Source organism: Aricia agestis, chromosome 3 (genome assembly GCF_905147365.1).
Source record: "Aricia agestis chromosome 3, ilAriAges1.1, whole genome shotgun sequence".
Classification (NCBI taxonomy): domain Eukaryota; kingdom Metazoa; phylum Arthropoda; class Insecta; order Lepidoptera; family Lycaenidae; genus Aricia; species Aricia agestis.
This window is the reverse complement of record NC_056408.1, coordinates 18,463,055-18,486,725: the sequence shown is the minus strand read 5'-3', so window position 1 is coordinate 18,486,725 and position 23,671 is coordinate 18,463,055. Positions and strand designations below refer to the sequence as shown.

At 37.3% G+C, this 23,671-nt stretch overlaps 1 protein-coding gene across 4 annotated transcripts in view; it reads right to left on the bottom strand.

The window, feature by feature from the left end:
* LOC121725359 (serine/threonine-protein kinase 10) overlaps nt 1–22,656 on the bottom strand; it is a 117,865-nt gene extending 95,209 nt beyond the window's left edge. For 3 of the 4 annotated variants that reach the window (XM_042112249.1, XM_042112251.1, XM_042112248.1), the window contains exons 1-11: nt 22,547–22,656; nt 9,397–9,504; nt 8,764–8,889; nt 8,161–8,334; nt 7,208–7,406; nt 5,704–5,834; nt 4,333–4,512; nt 3,781–3,924; nt 1,173–1,254; nt 668–786; nt 4–342 (exon numbers count right to left, since the gene is read on the bottom strand). In XM_042112249.1, the coding sequence (XP_041968183.1) occupies nt 4–342; nt 668–786; nt 1,173–1,254; nt 3,781–3,924; nt 4,333–4,512; nt 5,704–5,834; nt 7,208–7,406; nt 8,161–8,334; nt 8,764–8,889; nt 9,397–9,423 (1,521 nt within the window). In that variant the 5' untranslated portion in view covers nt 9,424–9,504; nt 22,547–22,656. Of the gene's footprint in view, nt 1–3; nt 343–667; nt 787–1,172; nt 1,255–1,824; nt 1,852–2,813; nt 2,869–3,780; nt 3,925–4,332; nt 4,513–5,703; nt 5,835–7,207; nt 7,407–8,160; nt 8,335–8,763; nt 8,890–9,396; nt 9,505–22,546 lie in introns of those variants that run through there. The other variant, XM_042112252.1, reaches the window with a different exon arrangement.
* Nucleotides 22,657–23,671: the final 1,015 nt, after the last annotated feature.

The window sequence follows — 23,671 nt, the reverse complement described above, 5'->3', positions numbered from 1 at the left end:
CACCTGATCCACAATGAGTCCGGCGGCGGCGGCGGGCGTGGGCGTGGTCGGCGTGGTGGGCGTAGGGGGCATGGCCGGCGCGGGGGCAACGCTTGTGGGCGCGGGGGCAACGTTTGCGGGCTCGACAAGCGCGGGCGGCGGCGGCGCGGGCTGCTTGCGGCCACGGGACGACGCCACACTGTGCACGGGTGACGGCGGCGCAGGGGGTTGCGGCGACTGAACCGCGGGGGGTTGAACTGCGGGGGGTTGAGTCTGTACCGGTGCGGGCGTCGGAGGCTGCGGCGCGGAGGGCGTTGTCGCCGCGGGAGGAGGAGGCGCCGGTCCCTTCTCTTTCTTTGGAGGCTGAAAAAACGTTACATTTGTTATTTCTAGCTTCAGAAACATTAGAAATAGAAATTGGTCTAAAGTAATTTTATGAGTATGAAAAAAAAACTTATATCAAGAAAAGTCTAACGCCCGTATAAGTAGTCGTTTCCTTGAGAGTTGAACTCCATTTGTTAAACAAAAAGTCCTCGACTTAAGAATTTCGCGAAGAATGAACTATCAAACGACGACGTTTAACGTTTTGTTGAACAATATGACATAATTCTTGAGGATTAAGATTGAGTCGAGTGGAGATCTCGAGGAAATGATTAAGAATACGGGTGTAAGTAACTCGGTGCCTTACCAGTTTCTTGTCAGCGGGGGCCGGGTCTTCGATGGGTCGTTTGGCGGCGGCGGGCGGGGCTGCGGGCGGGGCGGCGGCCGCTGCGGGAACAGGTGGGGCCGGGGCTGCAGGCTCCGCCGCTATTACGAGTTATGTCAATTATTATGATTGAATAAGGCATCGTAAACTACAATAACGCCACGCATTACTGACATATCAATTGATGATAATTAAGTCAGTAACACTTTCACATTTGATACATAATATATTGCTGATAAAGAGACTAGCAACTGGGCCACATTACAAATTTTTTTGATATGCCACATTGATGCGTTACGACTTATATCGGCAGTAGGACGTTTCTGTTGTGGCATAGGATGTATTATTGAGTTACGACAACGCAACCCAACAATGCAATGTGACTTCACTCTAAGCTAAGCTGATGATGACGATAAGTCAGCCCATAATTAATATATTGTCATTTTTGTCTTTCAGAGCGAAGAGAAACAACAACACAAGCACTCACATTTGACATCCGGCGTGTCGCCCGACCTCACCGACGTCGAATCATCTTCCATCTCCATATGCATCTGAGAGCTGCGATGTTCCTGCAATAACACACACAGATGTTAATATTCCGAATCGTGCCGTGAACGAGTTGATGATGATGAATTGTAGCTAGAACGCTTGGTCGTATGTGCTTTCAAAGAAAAAATATAGCAGTAACAGGTGATTTAGAAAGAGCCAGATTTTAACACATTATTCTATTTGGCACTTGATTTTCCTTTTTTTCTCTTTGACAGTTTACAGATATAGAATATACACTGAGATAAGTATTAGAGTAGAGCTCACCTTATTAATTCAGACCGAGTGTCGCAAAAAATGCTTGTTAGGTGTTAGTTACATACATAAAGTTTTATATAATCTCGAGATAATAATATGGTACCTAGGTCCATATATACAGTAGATATTAAGGGGCTATTTCACCACTTCCAGGTAAGTGCTGGATAGGCTATCCACAACTTATCTTACAGATGGAGTATGGAGTATCTGTCATATAAGTTGTGAATAGCCTATCCGGCACTTATCAGGAAGTGGTGAAACGGGCCCTTAAACTTTTAAAACGTTACAAGTCACCTCTAGTCTGGGCGCATTTTCCAATAACTACACTACTATACCTTCGACGACAGCAGAGGATCTCGCGGCTGACCGTACGATTGGCAAGCAATGTAAACCACAGACAAACAAACATTAACGTACAGTACATTACGATCAATCACACTAGTTTAACTTTAGCTATAACATTTTTAAAATATACCCATACTACGTGCATTTTGCCTTTTGAACCTAAAGGTTTCATTACAATTAGGTGTATTAAGCACCAGAGGCCAAAGAATTCATAGGTAGATAGATGGACCTTTGTTTTATTATGATTGAGTGTAAAGTGAATGTCACTCGTCTATGAAAACATAATATAAAACTTTTCTTAAGAACATAAAAGACACGAAGAAATTTTTCAGTAGGGCCATAAAGGGCTTTGAAGATACTCATAAGGAGAAGATAGGTTTAAGTTAAACAGATCACGTAGTATGAATATGTTCCGTTATTAAAATTAGTAAAGAATTTATATAATAGTGCTGTCTAGCTTTGATATGTTTGAAACTGTGGTATGTGAAATTTAGTACTCCATGCGGTGAAAGTCGAAACATCTACATAATATTTTTCACAGCCTTTTTTCGTAACAGCCTAAAAAAAATTGTGACGTTATTTCCAAGCCGTCCCATAAAAGCCCAGCGTCCCGGGAAAGCGAGCAAACGGGTCACCTGATGGAAAGCAACTTCCGTCGCCCATGGACACTCGCAGCATCAGAAGAGCTGCAAGTGCGTTGCCGGCCTTTTAAGAGGGAATAGGGGGAGGGTAGGGAAAGGAATAGTGTAGGGGATTGGGCCTCCGGTAAACTCACTCACTCGGCGAAACACAGCGCAAGCGCTGTTTCACGCCGGCTTTCTATGAAAACGTGATATTCCTGGTCGAGCCGGCCCATTCGTGCCGAAGCATGGCTCTCCCACGTATAGCACGGCTCTCCCACGTATTAAGTCCCAAGTTTGTGACGCTTCCATCACAGGTCCCATAAGATATTTTATTCATCAAAGCGATAAATACTAACCAACTCTCTGATACTGCTCCTTATTAACTTTGGCCTTGCTCCGTCTCGCCCTCGACTACCGTCCGTACGTGTTAGTAAGCGTGCGCAAGCGGGGAGTGTACGTTAGTTATTTACAAAACATGTATATTTGTATTATGTATATCGAATATCAGTGTTTCCAATTTACAGTATATAGTGACATAATAATATACGGACAGTGGCAAGATGGTGACATAAAGTTAAAGAAGTCTTGTCGTCACGTCGAAAAATTGCCATGCAATCTGCACCATCCCCTGACGAGTGCAAAAATTGTTCATTCTCATAGTATTTGCAGATATTATAAATTTTAAAAATATTGTTAAAATTATTTTCACAAAATTAAATTATATATTTACAAATATAATGTAAATTACTTTATGTGATATGTTTTTAATGTGAAGACAGGAATAATATATGCTTTATTTAAAATTCACATTTGAAACTAGACCAACTCTTAATCTTATGTGTAATAATAATGTTTATATTTTTATTAAACAAAAAAATAAACATTCTTATCTTATGTATGCACGATAAATGTTTTAAAATGTATTCTATATTTCATGTGCAGATTCTAAGGATCCATTATCGGCGTTTTTTAATAAAATAGCTCTACAGGTATCATCCCAAATCCTACATAATATAACACCAACTATATCAGTCAGAAGGACAAAATGGGACACCTAGCCACATCTTCTTAGCCGGCCCCTAGACGATCAGTTGTATTGTGCAGTATCATGCTTCAATATTAGGCCTCGTCCAACCTATGCTCTGGGGGCCGCGGCCGTACCACGAAACTGTTTTGAGACTCGAACAATCGAACGAGAATGCCGCGTCCTACTCTTAGCAAACATGAAATGACGTTGTCAGAGCCGGACGCGGCATTCTCTTTCGATTGTTTCTTTAGGTACCCCATCTTGTCCCACCATCCCAAATAACTCCCGTCTCTTACCTCAGAATCATCATCCAACAACTCCTCTTCGACGACCTCAGCTCGGTATTCAAGCAGCAGATCTCTGAGCGGCTTGGCGTCCAGGTTACCGCCGACGAAATCGTGTTTCAACAGATCCGTTGCCGTTGGCCGTTTTTCAGGATCCTGGTGAAGAGATAGTTGTATTGATAAAATAATCTATGAATTTACGAATACCAGTATACTGTATACAAGTAAAATTAGTGTATTATGTGTAGACGTTTGTTTTAAGATGCTGTTCCAAGAGTGGTGCTGTTGTTATAACACAATTTTAACATTATAGTCGACTCGAGTAGAGAAAACGAATGACGTTTAGGTTGTGTATTTCAATTGTAGCACCGGACGTAAGCCATTTAATCTATGCCCGTCATTGGTCATTTATTATTCTTAACCAATGACGTCCCATCTTAAAAAGTCTATGAACTGCTGCGCAGTTTGGCAAATTTTAATGTTTATTGTAAAATGTTAATTTACTCTGAATATTTATTCAGAGTAAATTAACATTTTAACAAAAAAATATACATCACATCAAACCTTGACGAGCGCCTTAGCAACAAAATCATTGAAGGTCTTGGACCAGAGCGAGGGCTGGTCGAGCGTGGGCGGCTCGCTCTTCTGTATCTTGAGCAGCACCCGCATCGGCGTCATCTCGTGGTTGGGCGGCTCCATCTGAGCGAACTCGATCAGAGTTATGCCCAACGACCAGATGTCCACCTGGAGGAGAAAATTTTGAACTCTTATTACTTATTAATCCATTAAGCCCGAAGCGGTCCCCGGCGGCTACATAACAATTGAATATCTATTGTGTCTGTGATTCCCACGATCGAAGCATTAAATACTAGATGACCCGCATACCCTTATGTTACAAACTTTCTCTAGGACTTCCATGAATATTTCTAGGCTAAAACTCGCGATATCGGTTTAACCGTTCTCGAGTTCTAGCGAGACTAACAGAATTTATAATTACATTTTATTTATTTAGATTCAGGCAATGCAAGAAATGCTTCAATAACGAGAGTACATTCAGTTGTTCTATCTCTGGCACTATGTCCATGTAGGCGTAAAACTGGACTCTCCGAACCAGGTTTTGCCCACCACCTGCCCACGACCTGAGCCTACAAAATAGTTTGAACCTTTTTGCTCCATACAAAAAGGTTCAAACTCTTGACATACCTAATTAGTTTTAAGTACTTAAAATGGCATATTTTCGTGTACACCTATGAAACATATGTCAATGGACAGAGAAAATAATTAGAAACAATAAATACTCTTGACAAAATGTCGTAAATGATATACTAGTTTAAATATTTTAGGTCGTATATCTAAAATGTTATTTATTTTACATTTTAAAACTGAAATAACCTACGAAATAACTCAAAAAGTATATAATTTACGACATTTGGTCAAGGAGTATTTATTGTTTGTAAACATCTTCTCTATCAATTGGCGTATGTTTCATAGGTGTACACCAAAATACGACAGGTATTTTGTTGTAAACTTTTTTTAAATTCGAGTCGAACGGAAATCGTGAATCGCCCTGCTGACTTTGACGCAATATATTGCATCAAAGTCAGCAACAAATATATTTATTAGATCTATAGATCTAATAAAGTAAATTATCTATGGTCGCTTCAACCCACGTCAGTCTGGCCCCGTGGTAAGTACCTGAAGGTCTTGTGTTACGGGTACCAGACAACGGAAACATACTTTTACACTATACACATACATATTTAGGATATTTATTGTTTAATAAACAAAATAATGACCCGGAACATGGAAAACTTTTTGTTCCATCAGCGCGATTCGAACCCGCGACCCACGGATTGAGCCACGCGTTCAACTACTGAATCACAGAGGTCTTGAATAATAATTATTGTAATTTAACAAGTTTAAAATCCCACATACCTTGAAATCATAGGGATTATCTCTGAACGTCTCGCAGAGCACAACCTCTGGCGCCATCCAGTACGGTGTTCCAATGAACGTGTCGTGTTTCTGCAGGGTCGACTTGTTCTTTGCCGACACACCGAAATCCGCTGTAAAAAAAAGTTTAAGTTAAGCGACAATTGATTCTCATATTAAACGGATTGACATGTATTAGAAGGTAACATATTAGAGACATTTTTAACATGTTGGCTGTAGACAAAGACCTGTCTTCAGTCATAAGTTAAGTACTCACATACGGTTTTGCTCTATAGTTTTACTCCAAATCGAGCAATAACCACCGTGTGGACCGCAAAACTGACAACTCGAAGGCTCGCTTCAAGCCGGCTCGATGGAATTAAATATGTCATTTCCTTCGATTCGGAGTAAAACTATCGAGCAAAACCGTATGTGAGTACTTAGCTTTACAGTAATTTATAAGTCGGGTCCGAGTAATAACGAAATGCCTCGCGAGACTGTCTTATGCGTGTATAGGTATAGGGATGATGGCAAGGTCAAAGATTAGCGAAATTTGTTAATAAAATAAAGAAATCACGGTAAAAAATAAGTGTTCCCGAAATTTCTTGTATTTTTTTTTATTATGGGCCTTCAAAGTTGGATATTCAATTCGAATTTTTTTTAAATTAAATTTCTTAATATTTGTATACAATTCGATAACTTATGCAATTAAAAGCAACTTTTGTTATGAAACCACTTTCATAAACGCAATATTTAATATACCTGTCAAACAAAGTTGTCTCCCGATGCGTACAAACTACGAAAGACTGACGTCATACTTTCGTAGCACTTTGTATGGAGCGTTTCGGGCAGGTCTTTTTTATGAGATATGTGAATTTTTAAGCTATCAGAGTCATTCTTTCAACGATGTTTCTATTTTTTAAGTGTCTTTCAATTACCGATAAGTAAAAAAAATAGTCAAATCATGCCTATTTAAATGGCAAAGAGTCTCGCGAGGCTTTTGACATGTTATTCTCTATTACACCGATAAGAGAGCAAACGAGCCACATCTACAAAGCATTTGTCAATCAACATCCTTAGCAGATGAAGCTCAATGGAACACGTGTTTTCTTTCCGTGTTATAATAAGTTTTATATAACATCTTTTACCTGTATTAATTATTCCAGAAAGAAATAATAAGATTCATAATAATTATGACTTTTTTGATTAACCTAGTTTAACACTGCCAGTCATGGTAGCTAACACTTGTTCACCTTGAGGTCACGGTGTATATTTACCCTGACTGTGAGTACATCAAAATTCAATCGGATTTTTTAAAGTTTTGAATCACAATCCCGTTATGGTAACTAACATACACATAATACAACTAACCGAGTTAATCTTTGCCCATCGTAGCTAATACTCTTTCAACTTGAGGTCAAGGTTTACTGAGACTGTGTCCTTGAGTATCAAAATCTAGTCTGATATTTTTACTTTTTAAATCAATATTTTTACTCAAATAACTAACCGAGTTTAACTCCGCCCGTCATGGTGGCCAGCACGTTGCCCGCCTTGAGGTCTCTGTGTATGACGCGGCGCGAGTGCAGGAACTGCAGGCCGCGGCACATCTCGCGGCACACGTACGCGATCTGCCGCTCACTGAGACCCTTCTCCAGCTCCGACATCACGGAGTCCAGGGCGCCGCCGTCGCAGTACTCCAGCAGCATCTGGGAGGAAAAGGAACATGATATAAAACTATTTAATCTGCAACAGTAGCTCCCAAAGTGGCTCAGTTGGCCCCAAGGGGTCCACGGGAGTCTGGACGGAGATCTACGTTGTGCGTGACAATCTGGGGATCCACAATCGGAGTGCATGAAAGTGTAAGTTTATTTCTATAGTGACGAACTAAAATCTTCGCTTGACTTTTATCAATAAAAGGCAGATAATATTGTTATCTGCTTAGTGCCTACATTGATCTCTAAGCTTAATCTCAACGTCGCAGGTGGAATAAGGACCTGACACTACGGCCTCACTGACAATTGACAAGCAATAACGCTTGCGTTTATGAGGACCAAAGTCCAAAAGCAGAAGGGTTAAATCCTAAATCCTTAAGAATTAAGATTGAGAGCAATAATTATTCACCAGCCTGCCTAGCATACGCCAACGAGATATCTCACTCTACATGTTTTCTCGATGTTTGATGGTTTGTCTCTTCATCTCTATTGACCCTAGCATGACAAACATTTTTTTTCGCGTAGATCTATCATCGAAATAACACATTTTTATAGAGTTTTGTCGAGATGATTTCGAGATTTTGACATTATGAGAAGAGAGAAAGAGAGATAGAAGAGAGTAGAAATGCCAAAGCTTAGAAATACAGAAGGATATCATATTGTGTGTTAATCATTTCAGTATAATCTTCTTGCAGAATTTGCAAGTCATTGTGATCATCATGTGTGTTAAGTAATTTGTATAGCTCACCCATAGCTTATTATCAATGAAGTAGGCCTCGTGCAGCTCGACGACGTTAGGGTGTCTACACTCGGTGAGTATGTCGATCTCGACGGTGAAGTCGGCGAGGTCGTCCTCGTTGTCCAGCACGCACATCTTCGCCGCCGCCAGCTGGCCCGTCGTCTTGTGCTGCGCTTTGTACACCTGGAATATGATGCTGACGTTTAGACCGTCTGAATTCTAAAATCGCATACGGAAAACTTATGCAAGTTATGCGTTTTCCGAATTTGTATGCTATTTTTCCATATTCGGATAATATAATCCGAAAGCTTGGAATCAGTAAAAATACATCAACTGCCGCACCCATTCGTTTTTCTTCGTACGGAACGAATTTCGCACGTATGTTTCAAATACAAGCTGGTGCATTCGCAAGTGAAATAAGCGAATGTTTGCGTTACGTGCAAAACGTGCGTTTGCGGCTAGCTAGGCTAGAAAATTATAAGTAAATTATAATTATATAATCTTTTTAGTTATTTTTCTCTCGACCTCTATCGACCCGAAAACTTCGCGCGCTCCCAGGGGGTCGCGTCCAACAGTTTGAAAACCACTGATCCAACATCCATCTGATCTCACCTTGCCGAAAGCGCCATCCCCCAGCTCGCCGATCATCTCCCAGTACTCGGCGGGGTCGCTGTTGTCGCGGATGTTGCTGAACACCCTCTTCTTCTTCGCGTCATGGCCGCTACCGAGGTGCAGCACCTGAAAACGTGTCAATTTGCCATTTAAAATCTACTTAGTCTTTTTTTTGTATGCGACCACACAAGTTTGTTTCATTGACTTTACTAGATGACGCAACACCGTTGCGGCAAAACTCATTTATCGCGCGTACATTTTTCCGGGACTAAGTGTCCTGTGTCCTTTCCCGGGACTCAAAGTATCTACATAAAAATTTTCAGCAATATTAGTTCAGCGGTTTGGGCGTGAAGAGGTAACAGACAGACAGACACACTATAGTATTTATAATATTAGAATAAATTAGGTTTTTTAATGAGATGAAGTGGTAAAAACCTTGCGCATTTTCTGCTAAAATGCCGGCAGGACACACTTGAACTTAATATTAGTGGGTGGTTTAAATTTTTGTGTTGGTAGGAAAAACTTAAAATTAAAAAACAAAATTCGCACCTTCCAACGATGCATTGCCAAGAACCTTCGATATTGGAATGGATATAGTTTGTATGTTAATTTTGTAGGATGTTTAGTGTTTACCTTCTTGAGATTATTGAAGAAAGACATGTTTGTGATGTGCGCGCCGTGGACCGACGCGCAAGTCGCTCAACCGTCTTTACACATTTTGTCGCCGCACCTCTGCATTGTCTGTAAAGAAATAAATAATAGTTTAAAAAAACACGCTCTTTAAAAAAATCTAATTTAACAAATTATTGCATTTTCATTGGCTCTTAATACGTATGCAAAGTTCCGAAATAATTAGATTACTGTAGATAGGTCAAAATCGTGCTCAAAGATTCCGTTACATACATACAGCCCAAGCTATTAAGGCGTGTTATAATTATAAACAAAACAATATGAGTTTCGCATCTTCAATCCTTCGATCGTGGATTCTTGGAAATCTATTGTTATTCTATTGTGTCTCGCTCACCGGTGAGCTTATGGGGCTTGATGGGTTAATGGTACCCTCTTAGCTCTTACTAATACATATTATAAGTTATACAATGTGTTATTCTTCAAGTACATATTATGTATATCAAAACACTTCTCTGACGAAAACACGGGCAAAATACTGTTTATTTAAAATGTGTAGGTACAAATAGTAGAAGTGGCCTAGAATCTGATATTATTTCTCTTAAATTTTACGCCTCTAGTCCACCGACGCTGCGAACTGCGAAAACTCTGCGGAACCAATGCGCAACAGCAATAGAGCGATATGCAATATAACGCACTGTCGTGTGCGGTGTGGCGGATGAGACAGTAAATCAGCTCGCCGCTGTCTCGCAGTTCGCAGCGTCGGTGGACTAGAGGCGTTAAACTGATTAAAATTCAGTAAATTGAATCAAGAGGCCTTCCCCTTTATTCAATTTACTGTATCTATAGTATTTTGTAATGTAAATCCAAAGCTGGGCGGACTACCTAGTGTACATAAAATTATATTGACTAAAGAAATACTATATTGTTAAGAACAATTTTGTCACATATTAAAACCTTTATCATTATTATTAACTAATGATCAAAGCAGATTTTAAATCTATATTTAACCTAGCAAAACTTTTAAAAAGTTGATATTCCGGTTGTATTTTTGTATTTCTTATTGATAAATAAAGCTTAACTTCTAATATGAAGCTATTAATTTCGGGAAACCAACCTATTAGCTGCTCATTAGTACACTCTTATATCACATCGCACTTCCTGACTTCCTTTTTGTCAATTTACATAATATATAAACTTTCCAAATCACAAATTTATTCTAGGAAACATTATTTTGTTTATTTTTAGCAAAGATTTTTTGTTCCCGCAATTTCATTGTTTGTTAATTGTACACTGAAGCTAAAATTTATCGTATGTTATACAATATACTGAATGCACACTTAAAAGAAATCAGAAGAAGGTATTTCCTAGTTTCAAAATATTAATAAAAACTGTTTATATTCTATGAATCTATTTACATCCCATTCATAAAAAAAATCTTTGTAAGTTGTAGAGCTCCACAAGCAATATATATATAAATTGTTTTTAGAAATGACACAAAACACCAGCATGGAGAAAATTCATTCCAATGAATTTTTTTTTTTGGGCCCGCCAAAACTGACACTTCTTAAAAGTTTGAGAACCGCTATTCTTGCCAATAAAAGGCGTGAATCTTCTTGACTCTTGTGCCTATTTAGTGTCACGCTGCGCACACAACCTTGCGCTCGTCCTTGCGACATTGACAAACAATTATCGTCACTATTACAATATACATAAGTTAAACGCAGACGAGGATAATACCAAAACCGGTCGCCGATATATGGCACGTGTGTGATGCAAATAAACGCGCCTTACTGTAGAAATACTTATTGAAGCCGAAGAGAATTCATAATACGAAGGGAGAGTTCCAGCGCGTCGAAGAAGTGGAAGTTATGCCGGCACTGTCGGAGTGCAAGATTTTGCTCTTTAGCAGGGGGTCGTCATGATGAAAAGATCTGCAATATCTTAGGGTCGTTAGTTGGGCTTTTGAGAGGTACGCTTCATGAAGTTTTGCTGGTGGTAAAAATGGTTTGATACGGTAAATACCATAGTATTTTTCGCAGAGCAGAGTAACCACTAACCAGTTACGTTAGGTATAATAGGCAAGTATGTAGTAATAATATTATTATAAATAAAGTATGAACTCATAGTACCTGATAATAAAATAACCGGACACATACTTAATACTGTTAGTAAGGAATACATACTAAAATAACTACCACGGATTGATAAAATATAATCAATCTAATTTACGTGTCATTCTGTACCAACATGGTCTATAAAAACGTCAGCGAATAGATATAACTTTTTACATAAGTATTATAAATATTGATACAAGATGACTAACATCAGTCATTGAAGTCATGACGCTTTGTTCAAACTTTTTGTGGCATAATTCAATTACCTATTATATCACGGTGATTCTCTCACCTTTATAATACCAACGAGTTATTTCTCAAGCCTCAAATGTAAACAAACCCCGCCTGCTATTTGTCAAAAACTTTCACTAAATATATTACTTAATTCCGTTGCTAGGCCGTCTGTATGGTATGCATAGGTCTACCAGAATCTGATGGCAAATTTTGATGGCAGATTTTCAAAAAATATCCTTGAATATTGGATTTTTTTTATATATTTGCATGTTTCACACACAGAATAAGCGGCTATAAGAAAAAAAAAAGGATCAAAATGTCTTATTCCAAGTACCCCGGTAATGCTAGTCAATTTATTTTTTCACTTTTTGCCATCAGATTCTGGTAGACCGATAGAATCTTTGTTTAGAAAATGAAACAATTCGTGGCTTATTTTCAAGTATAAAAATGAATTATAAAATCGACAATTTAGGGTTAGTTAAAGTGTGTTCCCCGAAAGCACTGGGGCTCCGAAAGGCCTTGTATTCTCCGCGAGCGATACATAAATTGTTTTTAGAAATGACATCAAACACCATGAGGAGACAATTAATTGAAAGACAAAACATTATTTTTTGAAAGTCCATCAAAAATGAGGGTTCCGCCACCAAAAAAGCTTGAGAACCGTTAAACTATGTAGATACTTTGACTCCTGCATGTTAAGCAGTTTTTTTAGTTTTTTTTACTTCTGCAAAATAGACGACAAAAAAATTCTGTTATTGTATACCTAAAATATGTCAATGTGCGCATTTCTACTGTTGATATTCTAACGGCCATTCCCAATATTCAATCTATCTCTGGTTTGACATACAACCGATCGCAGCTAACATTGAATTGACATAAAATATATGTCTCTAATGTCTAACGTGAGCTATTCCTATCTCTAGTAGGGCAAAACCAGAGATAGATCAAATATTGGGAACGGCCGTAAGTAGGCTGAGTAAAAATATAAGATAGCTCTATATTATAAAAAAAAATTAATAAGTATAATATTATGTAAAATATTTTGTGTTTCACACTACAGTTATACTGCCCATAAATTCAAATCACAGTGCCTCGTGTCATTTGAATTTATGGGCACGTATATGGGACCAGGATGACAACGAATCATTTTAAATTGATCTAATAGAAAACGACTGGGTCACGCTAATATTTAATTTATGATTTTATATGTGCATATTAAGATTTAATACATAACTAGCCAAAAGCTCGGTATTCGATAAAACACGAATAAAATGAAATTTTTTATAAATGATTCCTAGCTAGATCGATTTATCGCCCCCTAGTATACTAAATTTATATAGAAATGCTCGTTTAAAGATATAGGATATTAAAATATTATGTGTTGGAATAATGACACTTGAAGAATAATGACATTTTTTTAAAGCTACAGCTTCACAAGCTGTCATCAGTATTTTATTTCAAAACCCCGGCTAGTGCCTCTAGAATTGTAGCAGTTAATTTTATTGAAGTTTATTCCAATGTTGCACAACATTACAATTGCTGTACTATCCCCATTCCTTCTTTACTATCATATTCTCACTTCTCAGCGTTCATAATTAAAATATAATATATATAATATTCATTTTCCGCTCTCACTTGGTCCACACGCAATAAAAACAATTCATTGCCGTACGCGGTACATCCACCGTATTCTAAGATCCTTCCTAGTAAGAATTTAAAAAAAAAACACCCGCTTTCCGCTCCCACTTGGACCACACGCAATAAAAATGATTCATTGCCGTACGCGGTACGTCCACCATAGTTTTATCACCGAACATGACGTGTTTCCGCCGATAGCGCAATCGCGACATCGCACATACAACCGTTGTTACAGCATCCGTATACTTTGTGCTGAGTTGTAAAGAATTTTTATATTGTAACAAGCCAGATAAGGTAATAAAAAACAATAAATCCTACGCCAAATAATATAATCCAATAATACAAAATCTTAAAAACCAATTATTATTATTAAGCCTATGAGTTACAAGCTTTTGCCCGCGGCTTCGCTCGCGTAAGAAGTATTATTATATACAAACTTTCATCGACTAGTTGAACCCCTTGGGGTTGGAATTTATTAAAACCCTTTCTTAGGGGATGCCTACGTCATAACATCTACCTGCATGCCAAATTTCAGCCCGATCGGTCCATAGGTTTGGGCTGTGCGTTGATAGATCACCATGTCAGTCAGTCACCTTTGAGTTTTATACAATATAGATGACAGCCGAAGCATCATTGAGTACCTACTAATCTGACCGAGTCACAGACTTCCAAAACCTCATTGGGACAAACAACCAACCATTCGAGCACTATTAAAAATTATATGCATTCCAATTTCCATTTGAAATTCCATGTCATGTATGAATTATGATGTAAGCGATAATAAACTAACATTTTTGCTTACGTTGCTAACAAATTACAATATTTATTTATATATTCTGATAAAATATATTGCATTTTAGGCCGCATTACCATATTATGTCGACTGAGGTCACCTGAAGAGTCGATTAACATTCGAATTGCGTCTACAAACTTGATTTTCCTCGCTACAACAAAATAACTTACAAATTACCTTTGTTGTTGACCTTCATTTAAATAAAAATAGATATTTTTAGCTTTGAAATACTAAATGGTAATGCTGATATCAATATTGATGAGAAGCAACAATTAGATATAAAAGGTCCTACATTGTATCAATATCCATACATAAAATATTTTAAATCTGAAAAAGTTTCTGTCAGTCTGTTATCTCTCCACACTTAAACCACTGAACCGGTTTTAACAAAACTTGGTATAGAGGAAGAACATGGGATATTTTTTATTCCCACGCGATAAAAGAATTTTGATGCAGCAGAGTTCCGGGCGACATCTAGTCTAAATATCACGACGGTGTCACCAATGCGGGATATGAGTGGAGGCCGCAAAGGAAGACCTTCCGACCGAGCGAGGTGGTATGCTCGGTCAGGCCGAGGCCTGCTATTATAATTTCAGACGGATTCAGAAAACTTCAAAAGCCCATGGCGGTAGTTGGATTGCCACACATAATTATTACAATCAATAATCAATATATTATCTCTATGCATTCATGCCTTATTAATAGGAATACAACTTGGCATACGACATTAAACAGGTGTCTACTGTTTAGTTTTCCGCTTATACCTACTTGAATGGCATGTGCATTTTTAAAGATTACTCATGTAATGTATCACAAGTCCAACATCTTAATAACTGAGATGATATCATGCTTACATCAATTGAATCATAAGCGTGTAGCGTTTACCATTATTTAATTGTATTTATGCAGCATTCACGTGTTTGATTAATTATTAATTATTATTTAAAGTTATAACATACACAAATATCTTCTGGTTTACAAATAATTATTTTTTATTTTCCGCCTTAATTATACTTTATTATAAAGCTATGTTTAAACGCGCTAGTCTTAGAACTACTTAAGCGACTTTTATTCTAATTTGTCACAAATATAGAGTAGACCGCGAGGAAAGACAGTTCGGACTTCGGACTGCGAAATTTGTTATTTACGCGGAACCGCGCGGAACACCTAGTACTTACATAAAACGCTCCGCCTATGCGTTTGTGGCACACGTAAAGGGGACATGCGGCCACTTAACACCGTTTAACTAATTACTCCTCGTATGCTAAATATTAACATTATGACATCAATTTTGCTTAGACATTACTTACACTGCGTTCAGTGATATTTTATCTATGGCGACGAAGTAGAAGCTAAGCCGCGCAAAACTTAAAAGTCGCTCGCTGAAACTGGAGGGGGAAATCGCAATGTTGAATTTGTAATTTTGCAGGTCTCTTTGCCGGGGTGAGAAGTGAGCGCGGTGGGAGCGCGCAGGGGACAAGCTATTGGTAGACCAGTGATTAGACGCGTCGTTTATTTCGTTATATAGTAAATCACGATCATAGTACGGTGATGGCCGGTTTAAATTATTTAAATCCAGTTCAATCCAGCGCTGAATTGCTACGTGAATAATGTAAACGGGTGCTGGAATGCAATCTCTAGTAAAATCCGCCATTTTTAGTTTACAAATTTTGAAGGCAGGCGTCTTTCGTGGTCATTTCATGTAGCTTCGTGTCCATATAGCTTGTATTTTATTTTTCTAATTATATACTTGGATAATGTTGCTGAAATAACAAAAAACAAGCCATATTAAAAATGACGATGTCTTTTGACAAATCGAATTCTCTGAGATCTAGTAACCCTGACGTCAATACCTGTCAGCGTTAGCGCTCTCCTAGACGTAAAATAGGATCAATGAAATATGATAATGTAATATGCAGATATGATCAAATGATCATATATGTATATTGGATCCTATATATGATCATAGAAATGATCATATATAAATGATAATGTAATACCCCCCTAAAGCAACTGTGAAGTGACTGTAGAAAATAGTTTGTGTTTACAACCAGGCAATTACTTGGATGTCAAGAGCTCAAGACTGTAATAAACATGTAAAATGGATTTCTAAACGTTGTGTTGTGGGCTGTATTGACGCGTTTGACCCATTGAGGTGTGAAGCTGTATCTAACTTGTGTACAAATTAGCACTATATTGCCTACTGGCATCTTACAAAACCGGTCATTCTCAAAGTGTGCTCTGCGGAGCCCTGGCCGGGGCTCTGAAAAATACACTATCTATCAGTGCCCCAATTTACTTTGCTAACGATTTGATTACGCTTAATACATATAACTACGCAAATATTCATTTTTTTGGGGGGTTTCGTCAGAAATTTCATTTTTCAAAAGGTTGCCGCAACCAAAACAGTTTGAAAGCCGCTGTACTAAATGAAATGCAATCCAAGATATTAGTTCTTAATTTTCGATAACTATTATTGACGTATTCAATGGAACTAAAATAATGTACAATTGGCCTAGGAATAGGATCCCTCCATAGTATTACCTTCACCGATCTGGTTAACGGATGAAAAGTATGTATTTTATTTATATTCAATTACGTATAGGTATGTCAACAAAATTGCAAGTGGGTTGCCTAAAAAATGTCAGTCCAGATAAAAAAAATGAAAAAAAAACATTAAAATAACTGGTCTGTACACAATCAAAATCGATCTATACTCGTAACGAGCTTACCTATGTGTTGCAATTTAATTAATATAATCGATACCTAATTAATAATTTAACGGTATAAATTAGTGAGGGAATTCCTCACGCGCGCGCCACCTCGTGCGATTAAGAGGAGTCCACACCGCCCTTTTTTCCATACAAACGTTGTCCTGTTTCCTCCCTGGATAATGCTAGTAAGTAGTAGAGTTACAATTTTTTTCCTGAATATCTACGGCCACTAATACAATGTCCCTATGTTTTCTTTTTTTTTTTTCATAATTTAATTATTAAATAAGATATGAACGTTCAAAAACCCAAAAAAATGGCCAGATTTTCCGCTGTGTTCAAACATCCAGAAAACAGATTTGGCTAGATTATACAAAAAAAATAAAACATAGGAACACAGCTCAAGCCTTTCTTTAATCTTTAAAAAAAAAAGTACTTAAATCGGTTAAGTTTTGGAGAAGGAATCAGGGGACAACGAATCGTTTATTTTCTGCAGTCGTCTCTATCGCGTTCTGCGGTATAGGCTTGAGGTAAGGGAGACAGCTGCTATAGATATTACAAGTTGTTTTTTTTTTCATTTCTCTAGCCCCTGGTGTATCCTCTTAACATGGGTGGTTACTGGTTACTGGTTACTGGTTGGGTACGCTCGCGAGGTTATCATCGTCGGCGGTATGCGACACGCCTAGCTCCGAACGCGACGGTACAATCGAATACTGTCGCGTGCCCAAGTGCTTCAAATCAATAACAAGGGCTCGATTCTGGCGCCTCGGAGGTCCCTTCGATTCTCAGGCAGACAACGAATCTGTAAAACCGAATAAAAAATAAAACGACACTTTGATTGCAGGCCGTTTTACTCGAGCGCACACATGGTGATTCCTGGGTAAAGTGCGAGTGCCTTTAACCGTTTCCGTGCGGATGTCACCGATAGGCATCAGGGGTAGCTTTTCTGTATGGCGGGTGACGCCCGAGAGGAGATAAATTGTTTACCTGTAAAACTATGATGAAATTACATTTTTCAGAGGTTTCCCCATGAAAGCGGCTTTATTTGTCAGGTATTTTACGTGTACAGTGTTAGTTTTAGGATATTGCATAAAAACTTACACTTCATGAGTCCTAAACATTTGATAAATATATTACGCCAACACCAGCAAACTCACATCAACATAATTTATTCTTATAACTAACTAGCAGCCCGCCCCTGCTTCGCACGGGTATGAAACAAACATTTCTAAAGTTAGTGGTGTTATTAACCCGGCGAGAGTGTGGTAAGATGGTAGTCTTAGTGTCTACCCACTAAAAAATTGTGGGTGCTCCGCTTTCACTCCACTGTCGAGTAAAAGAGTTTTCAATGCGAACTACCCTGCCGAAATGAACCTTTATTCAAATGGATGTATTTGGATAATCTACGAATAATAAAAACTAAGGAAACGTAACTCCTATACTTCAACCGTTTTGAATTTGGTTCCTTTTCGCACACTAAAATATGACAATAGCTATGAAACACTAACGCTCAAATTTACGAAAAAAGCCGTTTACAATAATTATTGTCACTTGTATAATTACACAAAATTATGCATGTATTCGGGTCTCTTTTTGCATAAAGTACGCATGTATTCTGGTTTCTTTTTGTAGCTCGCGGAACAATTTTTTTGACGCAGTTACTCTTTCTTAGTTTTTATTGTTCGTAGAATACATCATTTCCTTTTTTGATTTGATTTGTTGAATTCAGATATTTCATTCAAAAGTACCACTTAAACAACGTTTATTTGTTTATAAAATGCTATAAATAGTAGATACGTTTTTTGGCGTTATACATGACTAGCATGTAATATCCCGTTCTACAATAAAACGAAAATAAATTGATCAATATAGCCAAAGGTTTACAACACCTGATAAAAATAAGTTACTTAGCTTCCATTTCTGTTTGTACACGTAAATAATCACTTTTAAATACTTGAAATTGAAATGAACTATAATTCCGTTTAGGTTCGCTTTTGGGTCGCTAATAAAAGAAAAACAATTGGAAATAGACGAAACAGCGATAAGTTACAATCCCTGGCGGGTGGCGCCCGAGAGGAGATATCAAAGTTTCTGGCGGTAGGCGCCTCAGAGGAGATACGAAATATTTGTTCGCAGCCAGGCGCGTGAAATTGCCAAAAATGACACCGCACTGAATCGGTTAAATCGAAGCGACATTCGAGCCTCGAGGTATTAAAATCTGGTCCCAGCTCGTTGCCCGTGTTTCTATAAAAATAGGCCTTATGCAATTTTTTTTTTGTATAATGCGTAAATACAGTTCAACACAGCAAACATTCCGACTACGAATTTCTAGTTCATCAGCCAGGTTGTTTTCCAGTTTCGTTATTTTGTTTATTGGTACAAGTGCAACCAAACCATTTTTGAAAAAAATTTAAATAACCATTTAAATATCATCATATTATGTTTGATAAATGATAATTTATATCAATGAGATATCAATAATGCAGGCACTTCAGTACACGTCAGTACGTCTAAACGAAAAGCATCGCACGTCTTTGACACGCTTTCGGTGTATTTGTGAGGCATCAGGCAAATCCCTTCGCCACTTAGGGCCGCGCCACACCGGAATGGCAGCGGCGGCCGGCGAAGCGAACACTTTCAGTGTAATATGATTTTAAACTTTATCTTCATTATTGTAATACTTAGTATCGCTTGAGAAATCGCGGCCTCCAGCGGCCACGAGCAGCCGTAGACTTCTCAAGCGATACTATGTATTACAATAATGAAAAAAAATTTTAAAATCATATGACACTGAAAGTGCTCGACTCGCCACTGCCATTCCGGTGTAGTGCGGCCCCAAAAGGTGACAAATCACAAATCAGAAGACACATATTACTTACATGTAATGTTATGTTGTTATCCAATTATTGGTTATTGCATGTCTTACAGCAATGAGGAAGGATGCATTACATAAACAGTGACCCAAACTTACTCTAAGAGACAATAATTGACAAATGAAGTACATACAATGTTTAGGTTTGTGTTAGTACTGAGGTCTTTGAACTCCACGCCCCACGGACACACATGGTGACCAATGCAGCTTTACTTCTGTATAGCAAAAGTATTGAGTTGTTATTTTTTTTTTAATATAATAAGGTACACGTCTTGTACAATAAATTGATTTCTTTAGAGGTTCAATAAGACACAGGTATGGTAGGAATTTTTTATGGGATAGACCTGCTTACACACATAATTAAAATGTAAAAAGAATTAAAAATGATCATTGTTTACAAAAAGTTGATCAAAAATTTTTGTGATATCTGTGAGTATCTAATAAGCTTAATAAACAAAATATAAGAAAATTTTAAGGACCATTTAAAAATTTGCATTGACAACTTACTGCAAACTTTAGTCTTAACCCATCAACTCCCAAGTCCCAAGCGGCACTCAGGTGCCACATAACAATTGAAAATCTATTGTGTCTGTGATTCTCACAATTAAGGTATTAATAGATTACAGTAATTTATGTTAGGAATGTATATGACCTACTTCCAATCACAGAATTCGCTATCACTTATCAGTGAGTGAATACTTATATACAATACTTCCTGATAATATCATGTCCTGACCAATAATTAACATAGTAAATTTGTGTTATTGTATCAATAGATGTTATTAAAGATATCTAATATTATAATGGGTGAGTTGGGGTTGTTTTAGTTGACATTTGGTATAGAAATTCTTTGAGCATCAGGAAAAAAGGATAGTTTTTATACCAGCAAAATACAACAGCAAATACTTACGCTGGTATTTAACCGTGTCTTGAGACCGGGATGCATCTTGAGTACTGGCTATTTATACCAGCCTTAATAAACCTAAGAACTGTCTGAAAAAAATTGTGTTATTTTCTATAGAATACATTTAGTAACTATCTTGTGTAACAATCATATTATTATTGTCACTCAGAAAACAATGAGACTGTGAAAAAATATTTTATAACTTGATTATGTAAGCAATTCACAAGAATCACTTTTTATCAGTTATTTGAAATATTGTTTATGTCATTTTTAGGAACTTCTCATTGGAGACAAATAATACCAACTAATTTGATACAAACAAGACTTATCTTGATGATTTTGTACTTTTTAACTGACTTCCAAAAAACGAGGAGCTTATTTTATGTTCGGCTGAAGATTTTTTTTTTTACAAAAAATAGTTTTACTATATTTGAAGTATACTCCAAGTAAAATGTAACTTACATCATGTCTAGATATCAAATTAGTCAGTTTTATGTCTCTCCAGAAAAATCCTAAAAATGATTTACATGGTGATAAAACTTAAACAATGTTATGATTTAAGTAATTATTTAAAATGGTAAATGTTTCATTTTATCATGATTTTTATGGTTTGGACGCAGGATAGAAATAATTTTATTTTTTTAACATACCTGCTTGTATGTCACTTAGCAAAAAATGTTGGTATCTCCTCCCACACCAATACACGGGATGTATAATTTATATAATATAAACAATAAAAATGGTTTTTTTTTCTCTACACAAATCTTGCAATCAGCCTTAGGCTATAAGCAGATGGGATGTTGGCTTCCTAGTGTGGGGTGGTATTCCCAGGTGGAATACATCCCTTTATTATGCAGTCACTCTTAGATGACCGACTGTCCCGGTGACTGACCAGTTGAATGGTCGAAAACTATACATAATATAGTAATTTGTTTTAAAATATATTTGGTATAAAAGATCATAAATTCTCTCTGTGCCCCTCTGTTATCTGGGTTGGATAACAAAAACTTAGATAATGTCATTAGATAAACAAGTGTTAAGCTTATCACTAGAAATTATCTGAATATCTAAACTAACATCTTGGAGTTGCAATAATAACTGTTTTCTAAAATATTAAAAACATTCAATAAAGTAAATAAGACTTTAAGATATCAATACGTAAATTCATATTATGTTATTGTTTTAAGAGGTTTGAGTTGCATAATCATAGGTATTGGAGCCTTAAACAAAATAAAATGACCTCCCAACTACCAAATTTACATAAGGAATGTGGAATGATGATTTTATGTAATAAATATAAATAAAATCGCTTCGTAATACCTTACATTATATTTTAACAATGTTATATTGCAATTACTGATATGTTTCCTCAATGATTTAATTTAATTATGACACTTATTTCCTAACACAAAAAGCTGGGTATGTAATGCAGTTTTTCGTTAATTAGAATATTCACACTATCACAGAAATTATTGTAAAACAGGTTCACAGTACTTGGACATGTACGAAAAGTGAAAATGTCTACAAACATAGAAGTGGAAGCTCGGGAGAAATTGAGGAACGCGTTTGCCGCTAATTCAATTAGCTGGCGCGACGTTCTTACCAGGAACTAGGCGCCTATTCTATGTAGGTATACATGTACACAATTAAATATGTACATTATAATGGATGAATTTAACTAAGCCTCACCTACAATTACGTCTTCGTCTACAAAAAACCTGTTTATCTGAGTCACCTACTGATCTAAAGATCGTGGTTTCCGTCTTCCGGATCGATTTTGTATTGGATAGTAAAATATATTTCGTATTCTATTCCCTAATCGTTTATTTAGGTTTGCGAACTTATGTTAATCCGTTTAAAACGTTTGATGAGTGAAAGGAGACATACCTTGCGGAAAGTAGACACTGATAAACTTATTCTCCGTTCCACTGGTAAATTGTCATTGAAATCACATTAAATCACTTGAAATCACCTCCTTTAGAAAGTCTTTACTAACGAAGAATCTTTATATAACCCGATAATTATTTTTTACAAATTTCTCCGTGTGCGGCAGATAAATTCACAACTCCGTAAAAGAAGCCATTTTGATATCGTCAACTTCCAGCAATAGACTAGAAATAACAGAAATACAGATAAGAAATTGTCATCTTCTTCCTTAATAGTGGCAACATTAATAATATAAGGGCCTGTTTCACCGCTTCCTGATAATTGACGAATAGGCTATCCACCACTTAACTTGACAGTTGAAGTATGGAGAATCTGTCAAAAAAGCTGTGAATAGCCTATTCGGCACTTTGTCACAAAGTTGTGAAACAGGCCCTAAATATTTTATTAAAATAAACAAATGCCTAATCGGCTTAATAAGTTCTGTACCATTATAGAGACAAAAGAGGCCAAAATTTGTGTTTTTTATTTTATTTTAATTTTATTATTAATTATTAAAGTACACATAAATTACACATATTTAATACACATCCATGACCTAGGAACTTTGAAAACTTTTTGTTCCCTCAGCGGGATTCGAACCCGCGACCCCCGGCTAGAGAAGGTCTCTGTCTGTCTGTCTGGTCAACTCTCTAGCTTTTACAACAGACAGACGGACAGACAGACAGACGGGTACAGACAGACAGACATCGTAGTTCAGTAATAGGGTCCCGTTTTCACCCTTTGGGTACGGAACTCTAAAAACTTGCGACTTGAGCGAGAATGAATAGTTTTGAAAATACAAGCCCATTGTTGTACGGATTTTTTTGCGGTATTGTTGTATTTACGAAGTAATGCTACGTTTCTACGCTTGCCGAGGCTTGGCAAGCGTCCACAAGGCACAAACGTCCACAAATCTCGCTTGGCATTTGGAAATCGTTTACACGCTTGTGAATGTGTCAGTTAGTGTCCGACCGAAGCTTCGGCTTCGGCTTCGGCAGTCGAAGCCTTCGGCCAAAAAAAACACCTTTGGCGAAATCTTCGGCTTCGGCCCTAAACCCGGCCGAAGCCGAAGCTTTGCCGAAGGTT